This window comes from Leptosomus discolor, chromosome 2 (assembly GCF_034619465.1).
Source record: "Leptosomus discolor isolate bLepDis1 chromosome 2, bLepDis1.hap2, whole genome shotgun sequence".
Lineage (NCBI taxonomy): Eukaryota > Metazoa > Chordata > Aves > Leptosomiformes > Leptosomidae > Leptosomus > Leptosomus discolor.
Window position 1 is genome coordinate 56,158,212 of NC_141392.1, and position 15,123 is coordinate 56,173,334.

The following is a 15,123-nucleotide window of genomic DNA, read 5'->3' on the forward strand; positions in this document are numbered from 1 at the left end:
TAACGGCCCTGTCAGCTGGAGAGGCAGTGCCATTCCTGGACCTAACCGCCTCTTCAGCGGGTGCTTGCCTCGCTCTAGTTATACCCTGGAGTCTCTCGTGGGTTTCTGAGTAGCTGGGGCAGCTCGCCTGTCTAATCTTAGTACATCGCTTCCTGCAGGAGGATACCAAGAAACGCAGCCTCTTGGTCCCACCAAACGCTGAAGAAGGATCTTGCCACTCAGCCAGTCACTCAGCTGGCACTTCTGGAAAAGCGCCGGCTTCACTTCAGTCAGAGCAATGCAACGCTACCCAGGAGACAGCTTAAGGCCCGCAGTGTTACTGTGCTGCAGACGACCTCTCTCCCTTCTGCTCAGTGGCACAGACACCCGTGCTAAGGGCCACCGGTATCGTACCTCTATTTCTCGGTTCTCAGAGCCATGTTTAATCGCATTCCTTGACAGCCCTAGGAAAGAAGCACGCTCGTGTCCCACGTAAGAGTCAGCACTGTGGTGTGGCACCGCAAGTTACCCTCCCCCTCTACTCTGCTCTGGTGAGGCCACAGCTGGAGTCCTGGGTCCGGTTGTGGGCCCCTCAGTTGAAGAAAAACTGGCAACTGCTGGAGAAAGTCCAGCGGAGGGCTACAGAGATGATGAGGGGACCGGAGCATCTCTCCTGCGAGGCAAGGCTGAGCAACCTGGGGCTGTTTAGCCCGGAGAAGAGAAGGCCGAGAGGGGGCCGCGTCAACGCTTCCAGACATCTCAAGGGCAGGTGTCAAGAGGATGGGGCCAGGCTCTTTTCAGTGGTGCCCAGCGACAGGACAAGGGGCAAGGGGCACAACTTCGGCAGGGGGTTGGACTCGGTGACCTCCGCAGGTCCCTTCCAGTCCCTGCCATGCTGCCAAGCCGTGTCCCCGTCTCGGCTCCCCACGCCAGCCGCGGCTTTCGGCGGGACAAGCCCACGCCGCTCCGCAGGCCCCGGCGCCGGGGGACACGTCCCTGCCCTCCACGGGCTGGCGCACGGGCAGCGGCGGGAAAGCCGCCCGAGGGGGGACGGCGCCAACGGCCGCCCGCCGCCGGCGGCAACGTCACAACAACACAACAACAGCTCGCGCGTTGTCCCGGAGACGCCGGGCTGCCGCGGGCCAGACCCGCCCGACCCCCGCAGGCGGCGGCAGCCCCCGTCGGTCCCGGCGAGCCGTGAGTGCCGCTGCCCGCCGCCCTCGCCCCTGCCGGAGCCCAAAGGCTGCCAAGCGCCCGCTGGGAGCGACCCTTTCCCCTCCCGTCCCGCAAGCGCTGCTGCTGGGCGGCAGGCCCTGCCCCGCCGGGCGGGCGGCCCTCCCCGCTTTGCAGGCTTCGCCCCGTCGCAGGGCGCTCGGGAAGGGCCGGCTCCTGCCGGGACGGGAGGCTCCCGCCGGCGGTCGAACGCCAGCACAGAGGCTGTGGCCGGCGTCGCTGTTCGGGGCTGCCCGACAGCCTGCGCTCGTCCTCCTCCGGGGCTGCACCTCGGGGGCTGACCAGCCGCGCCGCCGCGGAATCCACCCCGTTCGGCGTCGGCTCCTTCTGAGGGGAAGCGCTCCTGGTCAGCCCCGAGCGGCAGCTATTGAAAGGTACCTCTTTTCTTCTCCAGCTCCGCCGCCGGCTGCTCTTTAGTCGTGTTTCAGCCTCCCCCAGACCGCCTGGTCTGGGCGCTTCTGGAGGCGGAGTTCTTCCCAAAGGGGGCGCGGGCAAGCAGCATCGAGGGAGCGTCTGGGCAGGAGGGGGCCTCTGGCGCAGCCCCCGGGCCAAGCAGGGCCCGCTGCAGAGTTAGAGCCAACGGAAAGCTGGATCTTTAAACAAAAAGTAAATCGCTCTGGGGAATTCAGTGATGCCTGTACGATGGAAAGCTGTCCCCTGCATGCCTTTGGGCATTGAAGCAGCACCTGTAAACTTCCAAGAAAGGGGCCATGCCTTCTCCCGGGAGGTTGCTGTTTGACACTGGTTATTATTTCTTGTGTTTTGTCATCTTAGCGTTCCAACAAGGTTGGTCAGAGAGAAGAGTGCCTTGCACCTCAGGGCCTTGCACTTTCACCTGTTGCACTAAATCAAGGCTCAAGGATAATGTTACATTGAAATCCGGGCAGTATCCAAGCCCAGGAGTCTTTTGGGGTCTCGAATGCGCCATGGATTTTTGTCTTCACGTGTTGTCCTGTTCATCATCACGCATGTTCACCGCACAGTTATGCCTACAATTCTCGTTATAGGCAAGGGCAGTTTTACCTGCTCGCTTTTTGTGTTTCAATGGCAGAACTTAAAGGCTCGGTGTCCTTGTTCCTCTGTGCTTTTTCCCTCCCAAGCCACTTACTTGGGGCACGGGGAGCTGGCAATTTTGTGCTCTAAGCTGGACATGTGCTGGCTTCTTAAGTGCTGCATTTCAGGGGCTTTAATGTATAGGTCAGTCTGTGAATTTAGGCAGCTCACGGCCAGAGGGAGCAATCCTACTGAAATTGTCCCAGCAAGACGGAGAGGGTGGTTGCTGGTGTCCTGAAGGGAAAACTCAAGCGGTGCTCAAGAAAGAGATAACGCAGACACAGACCTGTGAGCGATGGAGGGCAGCATTTCACCTGCTTGCCTAGTAACAAGGTGTTTCGTTTTAAGCCATGTGGAATTGCTGCAGATGAGGATTCTGTCTGGCCATAGTGGTGATGTGATGGATGGGAGAATCCCGAGATTCATGATCTTTAAAACAAGTACGCTGTAATGTCAGTGCTTTGGGGGTTACCGGTTTTCAGAAACGCGGGAAATTTCCCGTGGGCATTTTCACATCTTCCTGTTCTCTTGGGACAGAGCTGTAACGTCAGCTTTTCTTTCTCAGTCATCCTTTTGGGTCAGCACAGGATTTTGGGGTTTGGGTTTATTTGGTGGTTTGTTCCCCCCCGCTCCACCCCCTCAGAGGCCCCTCTCTGCATGGAAAGGATACTGAGCTTTGCTTCAGGAAGAATTGGAGATATTGTTCTGTATATTCTTTGAGTAAAAATGGGATAGAAATAATATTTGTTTTCTCATATAAGTTTCCCTTAAAGGAAGAGAAAACAAAAGACCAAAAAACCCCTGCAAAAGAAGGAAGGAGAATGAGAGAGTATAAGCTTGAAAGGTGCCTTTGCAAATAAACTTTAGAAAGACCCGTACAACGATATGAGGAAGGAAAGGAATTATAGTAATCTTAGACCAAGAACTAGTCCTTCCAAAAAATTCATATTAGCACCTACAAGAGGCACACAGATAACAGAAAAAGTTATGTTCAGGAAAGTTTGATAAAAACGAAAAAAAAAACCACTTGCATCTATTTATATAAAGGTATAACACAACATTACATTGAGACAGAAAGTAACTGGGGGTTTTTGTCGTTATTTACACAGCTGGACAAAGAGACCATTCCAGTGTACCTTTGAAGGAAGACACCGGAACTATGGAGACAAGTTCCTCTGACTCGAGCACCAAGGACACTGCAGGTGCTGAGAAAGAGGATGCTCGTGCAGCTACAGAGTCGCCGTCTTTGGAAGAAGACGCAGAAGACCACGTGTCTGAGCCACCGTCTCATGATCTGGGGTTTAAAAAGTTTTTTAAATTTGTTGGGTTCAGATTCACAGTGAAGAAGGAAAAGACGGGGAAGTCGGAACCCGTTCAGCTGCTTACTGTAAAAAAGGAAACACAAGTCCCTGAAGGAGCTGCCGATCAAAAGGAAGGCAGCTCAGAAGAAACGGCGATGCCTGAGGATGGACTCTCTGCAGCAGACCCCACCAAAGACCCAGTGAACAATGAAAAAACAGAAGACGAACCTCCTAAAAGACCCGAAGCACATGAGATTTGTTCTCAGTCAGCTGCCTTAGCCACTGACACTGCATCGCCGTTAAGGAAATTTTTCACTCAGGGATGGACAGGATTTAGAAAAAAGAAGAGCTTTAGGAAGCCTAAAGAAGAGGAACTGCAGTCTCCTACGAAAGAAGAGGAGCAAGAAAAGGAGGGGGCAACATTTGCCACTGAAACTGGTGAAAGGGAGGAACAATCCGAGTTGGAGAAGCAAGAGGGGGAGAGGAACGTGACAACAGTAACTATTGAAGCGTATGAGAAGGAGCAAAGTGAAGGTGAAAAGCAGGAGTCAAAAAAGGCTGTGGCAGCCATGGGCGTTGAAGCAAGTGAGAAGGAAGAGCTAATCAAGCATGATGAGCAGGGAGAAGAAGAGGATGTGGCAGCAGCAGTTGTTAAAGGAAGTGCGAAGGAGAAAAAAGCTGAAGAAGGCGATCGAGAAAGGGAACTGGTGGACGTCTCAGAAGATCTTGGCAAAAAGGAAGAAAAATCTGAAGGAGAGAAAGCAAGTGAGGTGACAGAGAAACCTCTATCCCCAAGGTCAGTGGCGCTTGTTGTTGGAGTCAAAACACTCTCTGGAAAGAAGCATAAAGGCAAAAGAGAAGAATCTAAGTTAGGGGGACCGGGTGACCCAATTCAGCACTTACCAGGTTCCCCAGACAGCCCAGAGGAACAAAAGGGGGAGAGTTCTGCTTCTTCTCCTGAGGAGACGATTGAAATTCCTTCTTTGGAACAGCCTGTGGATGGCGTGCAGGTCAGTGAAAATGAAGATGCTGCATTTTCAGATGTGGAGCGAAAAAGAGACAGTGTTAAGCCCTGGGCATTGTTTAAAAAGATGGTGACTCCCAAGAAACGTGCCAGAAGAGCTTCTGAAAGTGCTAAGACAAAGAGCGTTGCAGTGTCTGCAACGGAAAACGCTGTGGTTGATGAAAATCGGGGAGAAATGAAAGAAAATGGGATGGAGCAGAAACCAGAGAAAGCCACAGCCGTGCCCAAAGGAAAGGTTGACAGCTCTGTGCCCTGGCGAGCTTTTCTCTGCGTAGGTTCTTCAAAGAAAAGAGCCAGGAAAGCAGCAGCAGCAGCAGCATCTGATGAAGACATTGGCCGTGAGCTTGGTCAGGAAAGCCCCAATGTAGAAGAGCCTGGACAGAGCAAAGAAACGGCCACAGATGCAATTCTTAGCAGTTCTCCAGAGAGCAATGAAGGACAAGGGAATTCTTCCCCAGAACAAGCTGGAAGCCCATCCAAAGGTGAAAGTCTTTCAATGTGGAAATCATTTAAAAGGTTAGTTACTCCAAGAAGGAGGTCCCAAACCAGAATGGAAGAGAGAAATGGCGACTCTGGTGTGGGCTCTAGCCTGGAGCATTCCTCCTCAGATGATGAGCCTGGAGAAGGTGACTTGTGCATTCCATTTTGGAAACGTCTGCCTGGGCGTAGGAAGAAGAAGTCAGATGGAAAGCCAGAACCAACTGCTCCTAAAGAAGCAAGAGAAGGCCTGGCAGAAACGACTGAAGAAGATTCAGATATTCCAGCTGTTGTTCCTTTCTCTGAATACGAAGCAGCAGAGCAGGAGAAGATGGAAGCCCCACAAGCAGAAGCTGCTGAGGCGATGAGAGAACGAGCCTCAGAGCAACAGGGAGCAGAAAAATTAGAGGAGATCCAAGGAACGGAACAAGGCCAGGAAGGGCTGGTCCATGCAGTTCCTGTGACTGTTGTGGAAGGGGAAAGGGCAGTTACCAGTATTGAAGAAATGTCACCATCTTGGATATCTGCTGCTCTGACAGAGTGCATTGAGCAGGCAGAAGAAGAGGCAGAGAAGGAAACTGAGAAAACACTGGAATCCGATGATACTGTGGAAGAAGCAGAGTCAGCTGCAAAGGCAATGCCAGAGGCGAGAAAGGAGGTCAGCGATGACAGCACAGCCAGTGAGCTAGAGCTGACCTCAGAGGCAGTGACAGCTCTGGAGGAGACAGCAGAAGCTTCCTGCGCTGAAGAACCAGTGGAGGTGTCCCTTGCTGAGGAGACGACTGAGATGGTTTCTGCTGTTTCCCAGCTGTTAGAAACCCCAGATACTACAGAGGAAGTGACACCTGTCCAAGAAGTAGAGGCCACTGAACAAAATTTGAAAGAATTAGACAAACAGATGCAAAAGGTTCTTCACGAAGTTGCTGAGAGAGTAAAGTCAGCAGAGGTAGAAGAGCTGGTTAGTGAAAGGACCATGAGTGCAACTCTATTTGCAAGAGTACAAGGAATTGAGTCAGAAGTGAAAGATGATGCTAAAGATGGGAGTGTTGTAGGCCAGGAAAGTGTTTTGCTGGAACAGTGCTTGGAAAAAGGAGCACACCAAGAGGATGGCCTCCAGCCCCAGGGAGGTGCAGGGAGCATTCAGAGCGAAATCGGAGCTGAAGAGAGTGTTCTCCAGGAAGGTTCAGGGAGAAGTGACCTGCCTGCTGCAATGAAAGGAAGCACAGAAGGATGTGAAAACGTAGAGGTATTGAGAGATGAAAGGCAGTGGCCGGCACGTGAAGAAGCAGCTGTAGAAGACCATGAAGAAAGCTGTGAAGGGCAGAGGACAGCAGAGGAACCTTCCTCACAGGCCAGAGACTTTCACAGCACCCAAGCAGTTACACCCAAGGAAGAGCCGTCTGCAAAACAGGAGCCTGCGGAAGAAGAGAAGCTGCCCGCAACAGAGCTGACAGCAGATGAGACGAGGGAGGAGTATGTTCCAGAAGCAGAGACTGCAGTAAGTATTACACATAAGACAAAGGCTGATTTGCTAAAGGAAGAATCAGCAAGCGTTAGCTATTATGCCAAATTTAGAAGCAGCTTGTGGCAGTATTGCTGTCAAGGGTGTTCCTTGTGCAGCCTGACGTGACCAAAGTTTGTGTCCAGTGAGACACACACACACACATGGATGTCCAGAAGCAGCAGCCACCGAGGCTTGCATGCAGAGCGAGGTGGATGGGATCCCTAGAGTGATGGAGTGGGAGATGGTGTGCGTGGATCCAAAGATGCCGGAACAGCTGCCAGTAGGGCTCCCGCACAGCGCAAGGTGACTGTAGGTGCTCTGTGAACACCTGAGGTGCCGATGGGATCCATATGGTAGCAGACATAGCGGATGGTCCCTTCAGTTGTCGGCAGAGCTACGGTTGTAGCTGAGGTACCTCTGCAAAGGGAGGAAATGAAGTGGCCCCGCTGTCTCCAGCTTTAAATGCGCAGGCGGGTTGGATGGGGCTTTGAGCAACCTGTTCTAATGGAAGATGTCCCTGCCCACAGCAGGGGTTTGGAACTAGGTGATCTTTAAGGTCCCTTCCAACCCAAATCATTCCGTCTTTCTAAGATTTTTCACCCAGGACATTCCTGGTCACTCCGTGCTCGTACCCTTTTTGACAGGTCTGTTGCAATTCTCTGCAGGTGCAGGACAAGAGAGGGGATGAAACCACTTCCTTGGGGCTTACAGCTGAAGAGCCTGTGCAGCTTGAAGGAGAAGGCAAAACCCTCCCTGTGGGACCAGAGGGCACAGAAGCAGTTGTCACTGGGGTCCCCGTTCAATCTGAAAGACAAGGTGAAATTCCTGACTTTGACGAACAAGCTTGCACTAAAGGAGTTCCTAGCAGCACACCTGCCCAGAGAGAGGAAGAGGAAGACGATGCTGTGCTCGTTGGAGTGAAGAGCACAGAAGCCCCTGTTACTGAGGTTCCACTGCAGAATGAGGAAGAAGCTTCTGCCCTTCCATCAGAAAGAGTTGGCTCAGAAGCAGCTGCAGATGCCGAGCAGAGTGTGAGGGATGGGGCTGGCAGGCACATTCCAGCAAAAGATTCTGTGTCCATCCTAGAGGCACAATGCAGAGCAAAACCAACGGAAACTGCTTCCCAGAGGGATGAAAGCGAAGGTGGCAAAACGGAAGGTGGTCTGCTCGAAGCTGGAACACACTTGGAGAGTGATCCCGCCGTCACTGAGCCTCCCGCAGAGACTGGAGTGGAGACTGTATCTAGTTTAGCATCAGCATGCTCGGATATCACTGGAAATGGAAGCACTGTCCTCACTGACATTAGTGGTACGACATGTGATGCAGGAAACAACTTCTTTGAACAAGAGACTGTGGAAAAAGAACAAGAACTTGTAGAATCTTCAAATTGTCAAGGCTTTCAGAAAGACGAGAACAAAAATGAGCAATCGACGGACAGAGCCAAAGAAGCGTTTGAATCTGGAAAACGGGAAGCTATGAGAGGTGAAGAACGTTCAACTGCTGTCCAGCAAGAGGTTTTAGCTGTGCAAGAGGAAGGCTCTGACTCAGCCTTCCAACAAGCGGAAAGCTTGGAGGCTCTGCAAGTGCCTGTGCCTGTAGCGGCTGCAGGCATTGAAGAGCATGTCATGGCAGAAACTGTAATGCCTGCAGACACGCCAGTCGAAACTGTAGAGCCCTTGGCAACCCCACCAGGGCAAATGGCTTCTGGTGAGGTCCTGGTTACTACTGTTGCCTGTTCAGGCTGTGGGACTGCAGAGCTTGGCAGTGCAGAAGCACCTGAGCCTCAAGTAACTCCTGCTTCTGTGAATGGAATATCGGAGGGGCAAGAGAGGCCCCAGAGCACAGGGCAACCCGAAGAAAATGGTATTCCTCCAAGTGACAGTCTGTCTCTCACCTACACAGAATTTGAGAAGGATGTTGTTCAGTCTTTGACAATAGAGTCCCAGAGTACAAAAATTGTATTGAGCGCCATCCAGACGGCTGTTCACAAACTTGCAGAAACAGAAGAGTCAGCTGCCTTGGAGTCAGAGCAGCGCCTTGAGTCCATAGAGAAAAGCCCGTCAGATACAAATATAGCTGAACTTCTGGGAAGTGCGCAGGTGGATCTTCAGCTTCCAGTGAAAGAGGAAGAGGTACGGAGTAAAGAACAAGAGCTCCAGCAATCAGGAACAGTGAAAACTTCTACCTTAGCAGAGTCTGCAGAAATTCATGCCGCTGTAGAAAAAACCAAAGACGTGCTGTTGACCTCAGAGATACTGAAAGATGGACCAAGTCAGAATTCTTTAACAATTGTGACTAGCCCTGAAGATGTTTCGAGGGCGAGTGCGAGGCTTCAGAAATCAACACTAGAACTGAGTACTTCAGAAGATTCAACCAAAGACCCCCTAGACATCTACCCACCAAAATTAAGGGGAAAAGAGGTTGGGCCGATGATGGAAATCCCAGACCAACATACAGGTCAGCAAACACGCAGGGAAAGTGAGGAAGAACGTGACCCACCCATGGAAGATGGGAAAACACAGACATGGGAGGATGATAGTTGCCAAGAAGGGAGTCCACAAAGTCGGAACTCAGTGGCTCCTGAGGCCTTGAATGTGAGTAGCATTTTCACTCAGCAATGTCTTTCTTTTTCCAAAACAGTTTTGGAGTCTCTCAAACTGTTGTGTCTGTAATTTTTTCTTATTCTGAGGAAAGGCAGCTGCTCCCCAGGTTAACCAACAGGCCACAGATATTTTTTGATGTTGTGGGATTGGGTTTTTTTTTGTCTTCTTGTTTTACTGCCTCTCTCTCTGGCTACTGAACACCTTGTTTCTTTTCTGTACAGCTACCCTCACTTTAATGGCTTTGACTTGGCTTGTAGTTTAGTGTGATACTTCTGGGAGGCAGAAAACGTAGTTTCTAGTTTTCCTAGATACGCGCTCATCCGATACCTGTTTAATGTATTTGATTTAATCCACAAAAAACGCTTCCTCTCTAAGGAAGCTCTTTTTAATATCCTAAAGGATGTGAGTGTTGCCTTCCATGGTAAAAGTGGAGTGCCTCATGTACCAAAGCTCTTTGCATTTCATGGAAATCTGACTCAGGAAGGTACAGTCTCTCCTTAAGATATTTACTGTATTGCTTGACTAAGGCACGAGGCCTTTCTGTCTGTCCTTGAGAACTGCTTGGGAAAAGAAGATATTCTTGAGAGAGTAAGTTGTCATTAATAAAGCTTTTTTATTTACTGTGGTCTTTTCTTTCAGATGTGCTAAGCATCCATGGGGCATTTGAGAGATGCCAGTCCTAGAGAACAGCTGACAATCCTGCAAGAGAACCAGGAGCTTTATTCACTACCCTTTGTTCTTGGATGTTAACATCTGCTCTTCTGAAGACCTCACCTTTTTTGTCATTTTTATTAAAAAAACAATGCCTTTAATGTTGGCTATATCCACCCATGTGTTCCATTCAAAGGTCATTTGCCTCTGCCCAAAATAGACCATTTAGACTGGAGATGCCCGACGGAGTGAATGGACAGACCACTGAAATTTTGTGCCACGGTTATTACCGTCCCGTCACTGAATGCGTGTCCTGTCTGTCCCATCTCCTTGAATGCCTTCACTCATCGCTGAATCTCCCTCCCTTCTTTCTGCAGTCTCCCTTACCCCCCTCCCATCTTCCGTAGCTGCCTTGATTTGACCTACGAGTGGCTGTAGATGCCGCTCGTCTTGTGTGTCAGGGGGAAGAGGAGGGCTGACTGACGAGAACGCACGAGACTTCTGGCCAAGTAGCAGACGTGCCGTTAGCAAACTGCAGGAACTGGATCACGCACAAATCCTTGAGCAAGATGCTCAAGATTGCTGCATTTCGGTCCCATTCAGGTATCTCTATCCATCCTTCCGTTGGTTTTGTGCGGGCCTGATTTAGTCAGAAATTCCTTCCAGAGTGTAGCTTGAAAGGAGATTGAGAATACCCTTCTTTTGTTGTTCCAGACTTCAGGTCTCAGGACTGGACTGTTATGTGTTGAATATTTATATGTATGTCTTAAACCCAGTTCTGATTTTAATATAAAGCTATGATACTTCTGTACTATTTAGGCGTACCCTGAAATGAGTTTGTAGAGTAGCCTGGAGAGGAAATGGATAGCATTGGAGCGGAAGTTGATAATGTGTAGTTTCCTATTTATTGTTCCAGGATTTTCCCCTTGTAAAAGCTCTCAAAAACTTGGCTGTCTTGCTTTGAATATTTATGTGTATATCCTAACCCCCACTCTGATTTTAATGTGGAACTATGATAATGCTAAGGACAAAAGGAGAGCCCTGACCTGTGTCAGGTCTGCCAGTCACTTCCACTCGCAGGCCTGCCCGGTTCCTGAGAACCCTCCACACTGACGCTTCCCCGTTGTCTTGCTCCTGTAGGAACGCCAGTGGTACCGCAACCCTCAGCTCGCCCCGCTCTCATTCCAGAGTCTGCTCCTTTCTGGTCCCTGCCCCACCCGACCCCCAGCCTTTCCCCACACCTACGCCATCTAACACCCTTCCCGCGCACAAGCTTCCTCCTTTCCCAGCCCCTGCCTGAGCCTCTTTCCACCCCAGCATTTCTTTCCTGGCATCCTCCCCGCTCCTATCAATTGCCTCTCTTCACTGAAGGGGGAGTAGGAAGGAGGGTGAGGGCTTGGTGGTGAATTCTACCTTGGATTGCAATAAGCTGATGAGACCTTAGGGGTGCTGAGCTCCTCAAAACCTTCACGTAAGGTGGGTTGGACTGACAACAGCTGTAGACCAGAATGAGCAGGGGGATGGAGAGATGGAAAGAAGTCCCAAGAGCGAGAGCCCTGGGATGTCTGTCCCCAACAGGAGTTGGTCCTCTCTCTTCTCGTTTACATTAAAATCAAACACGGGGTACCAGTCCGTACTTTCAGCTCTGATTTCTGAAGTGAAGGTTCCAGATGGCACTTTGTGAAACCGATGCCCATCGAGTTGAAGAACAGCTTGCTATCCTACCTGTATAGTAATTTATTTTGAAACCAACTCCTAGCGTACAAATGCTCTTGTTATGGCAGGTGCTTGCCTCTCCTGGAGGCTGCACCTCCAGCAAGCAGTGTGACTGATTGCACTGGTGTGATCGCACCACCTGGTGCTGCCTTGCGTGGAAGCATCCAAAGATTTTTCCTTACCTCAGAGCGAATTCTACAAATATTTAAAGCCGAGCAGCGTGGTGTCAAACAATCCAGTCTATCTCTGTCCACCGTCAGCCGCAGCCTTCCCCCCGAGCTTTGGGCAATTCCAACAACCTCGGTTGGTTTCCACAGGTTTAAGTTGGCTTGCAAGTTAATAGTGCTCTTAGTAACACCTCACAAGTGCAAACTTGGCCGAATTTGTACAAATGTACATTAAGCCATATTGCAGTAACTGCAGCAGGTAAAACGAAATAACAACAGCATGACCTGTGTAATCCTGATTCTTATGTTAGTAGCTCCGAAGCTGTTAATAATACGTAAAGTTAATTCTTGTCTGAACCTCATTTAAATAAAGCTAGCTTGACCACAATGTAAATTGTCTGTTGGTAGTAAGTGGACAGGCGAGTGCTTTAGCTTGCCTGTTTTCTCCATTAATCCAGGGCCTAGGTAAGCGATGCAACAAACTCAACTATAAAACAAATACAAAAGCTTCTTGTCACTGACAGCTAAGAAACCCGAAACCACGCTAGTAACTGACAGTGCACCCGAAACCACGCTAGTGGTGCAAGGAGCATGCCTCCGCCTGAAGATACCACTTTGTTCCAGCATATTGCTTTGGCCTCTGAAACTCTCACTTGAGACTGTGACTCTGGCTTGCGCTTCAAAGCTTGAAGCTTTCTCTAATCCAATGTACTGGGTTACCAAATCTGATCTTGTGTTTTTAAGGTAGATTTTAATTGATTAAATAAAATGCGACTACACATTTGTTCTAACGTGTACGGGGTGTTATTTTCTGACGGTTGTTTTATCTTCAGAAGTTAGATTTGCTCCTGACAATTCCTTGGTGGTTGACTGACATTCAGCTTTTGATGTGAATTAAAGGAACAAATTACAGAATTAAACTGCAATTAGGATGGACATTTCTAGGAAATATGCATATTTCAGAAGAAGTAATAAAAATAAGGTGCTTCAGAAGACTGGGAAGAAAAAAACTCTCCATTAAATTCAAGCTAGATAACAGTATGGAGTGAGCCAGAATGAAAAATGAGTGAATCGTATGCCTTGCCAGTGTAACTGAAGTATAAAAACCCCCAAGAAGGCAACAACATCCATGTCCACAAAAAATCTGGCAGAGAGTAGTAGATTGAGGACCTTAGGTGCATCCCTGGTTATCTTCTAGGATCCCCCACTTCTGCTTAGCTGGGGTTTATTCCTCATGGCTCCAAAAATCCGGAGCTGCTTGTGGTTTATGTTCACAGAGCGAGGACTTCAGACATTACTTTTTTCCAGCCATCTTGTGTTCTCTGGCTAAGCGTGTTTAGCAGCATTTGTATCTCAAAAGACTTGCGTAGGCGCACACGTGAACTCATTTTGTAGAGCTACACGTTTGCCTTCCTATCCCAGGTAAGTTGCTACATCCGGTATCTGCAAATACTTCCCTGCACTGGTCACAGCAAATGCAGGGATGTCGAAGCACTGCACGATGCCTTTCCCTCTTCTTGCTTTCAGAGCGTGTCAGAGTGAAATGAGTTGAAAAAAAGGGAGTGCTTTTATGGAACATTAACTTGTGACCAGTTTGTGGCAACATGAGAAAGTCAAACGGCTCGCCCAGAGCAGCCAGGGGAAGCAGGACGGCAAGCAAAGAGTGAGAGCTTCCTGGGGGCTGCAGATCCCGCTCTGCACAGACGAGTGGGAAACAGAAGAGGAAAGGTGGGAACTTGTTTCTTCTCTCCCTTGTGTCCTGTCGCCAGAAATACACTGCACTGGCGATGGAGCTTACCTTGTAGGTACTGGGCTTTCATTCTCTCTGTCCTCAAGCCAGCTGCATTTTAACCCAATATGCTGTTCCGTGCTGTGACCACGGGCTGCTCCTCCAGGCCGAAAAGTTCTGAACCACTCACTGCAAACCCCCATCGTTAAAAAAACACACCCAGCTCCCCAAAACCCCACACAAAACCAAACCAAACCAAACCAAACCCAACAACAACCCCAAATGAAGTGAGTTCCCTCTGTACATCGTGGAGAGAAAACTAGCTGCATAACAAAGAGAGGCCACTGATAAATACTTGCCTGCAGCAGGTAAAGGCTTTATAGGCTCAATGCATCTCTATGATGTAGTCCTTTTTAATGAAAATGTTCATAGATCCATAGGAACACTTGAAGCCAGAGTATCTTCACTTCAGACATAAGTTCGTCTCTTCAAAGGAAGACTTAGCAATGAACCAAAGATGCTGTGAAGCCAGTGCTTTCCCTTTCTGCAAGAGGAAAGGGGGGTAAGAGTTTATAAATCTGGCTAAAAGCAAGAAATAGGAAAGTCTCTGGACAACTGATTATCATCTGGGAAGTGTGAAGTTGACTGTAGCTTTGTTTTCCCCCTCATTACCTGCTTTCTTGAGTAACAGAGAGGGAGACACCAAAACCATCTAACCGGCTCCTGTTCTAGACACAGGACACAGGCCAAAGTTTAGAAGGCTGTGTTTGCAGTTTAAATGAGCTGGACCAAAATATTAGTGATTCTTCAGGGCAGAAGAGCTTAAAACAGACTGGTGACTGAGCAGTGCTGTGGTCATCCTGTCGAAATATTCGAACGAAAAATCTACACCTCTTTTTGATTCTGTCGTGAACTCAAAATGTAACCAAACCATGGGAACAGAGTTTCCCTACAGGGAGAAGATGCTCTGGTTTTTAGGCAGAGAAGATTAAATAGGGGGAGTAGTAGTGCTGATGCTTGGAGAACTGACGTCGCTCAGCTCTTCCTTGGAAGGCGGCGCTCCAGGCTGGAGGAGCAGCTGGACAGCTGTGTGCTCTCTCTGTGTGTGCGCGCATATGTTCATGTCCCATTGGCAGGACATGCTCAGGCTCCCTCTGCTCCCTGGGCCTGGGGAAAAGGGCCTGGGGACAGGGACCTGCAGGTGCCGCACTGAAGCCCAAGCACTCAGCTGCCCTTGGCCATGCCCTTGCCTGGCGTACCCGCGACACAGGGAAGTGCCGGGGTTTCTGCCCCGCTGAAGTTTCTCTGCCACCTGCGCGCCAGCTCACGGCTCTCTCCTGGCAGCAGCGCATGGAGGACACAAAAGACCCCCTCGAGGCTCGTTTCCCCTTCCCGTCCTGTTCTCCTCACTCAGGGCCAGGCGGACCTGTCATGCCTGGGCATCCGAGGGGCTGCCCACTGAGGACCCTCTTCTTCTTTGTTGCTCTCCAACACCACCTTCTGCCTCCAACGTCTCTTCCTGCACGAACTGGATGCTCAGAGCCAGAGCAAGGCTGCCCTTTCTCCACAGTGGCAGAAGCTTCAAGAGCAGTGATGCATTCTGGAGTTTAGGAAGCTGTCTGGCTCTCTCTCACCCTTCGGAACACCTATTCCCATCTACATTCCTATCCCTCTCTCTCTCTGTCT

The 15,123-nt window shown here is 49.9% G+C and overlaps 2 protein-coding genes across 2 annotated transcripts in view; both read left to right on the plus strand.

Moving 5' to 3' along the window:
* The window catches only part of LOC147415998 (uncharacterized), an 8,710-nt gene extending 7,217 nt beyond the window's left edge, over window positions 1-1,493 (plus strand). The window contains exons 4-5 of the mRNA XM_086460416.1: window positions 442-471; window positions 853-1,493. Of these exons, the coding sequence (XP_086316542.1) occupies window positions 442-471; window positions 853-1,493 (671 nt within the window). The remainder of the gene's footprint in view (window positions 1-441; window positions 472-852) is intronic.
* A 429-nt stretch (window positions 1,494-1,922) lies between these two features.
* Window positions 1,923-11,079, plus strand: LOC147415999 (uncharacterized). Its single transcript, XM_086460417.1, has 4 exons — window positions 1,923-1,998; window positions 3,375-6,565; window positions 7,237-9,165; window positions 10,966-11,079. Exons 1-4 carry the CDS (start codon window positions 1,923-1,925, stop codon window positions 11,077-11,079), a joined length of 5,310 nt encoding a protein of 1,769 aa, XP_086316543.1.
* Window positions 11,080-15,123: the final 4,044 nt, after the last annotated feature.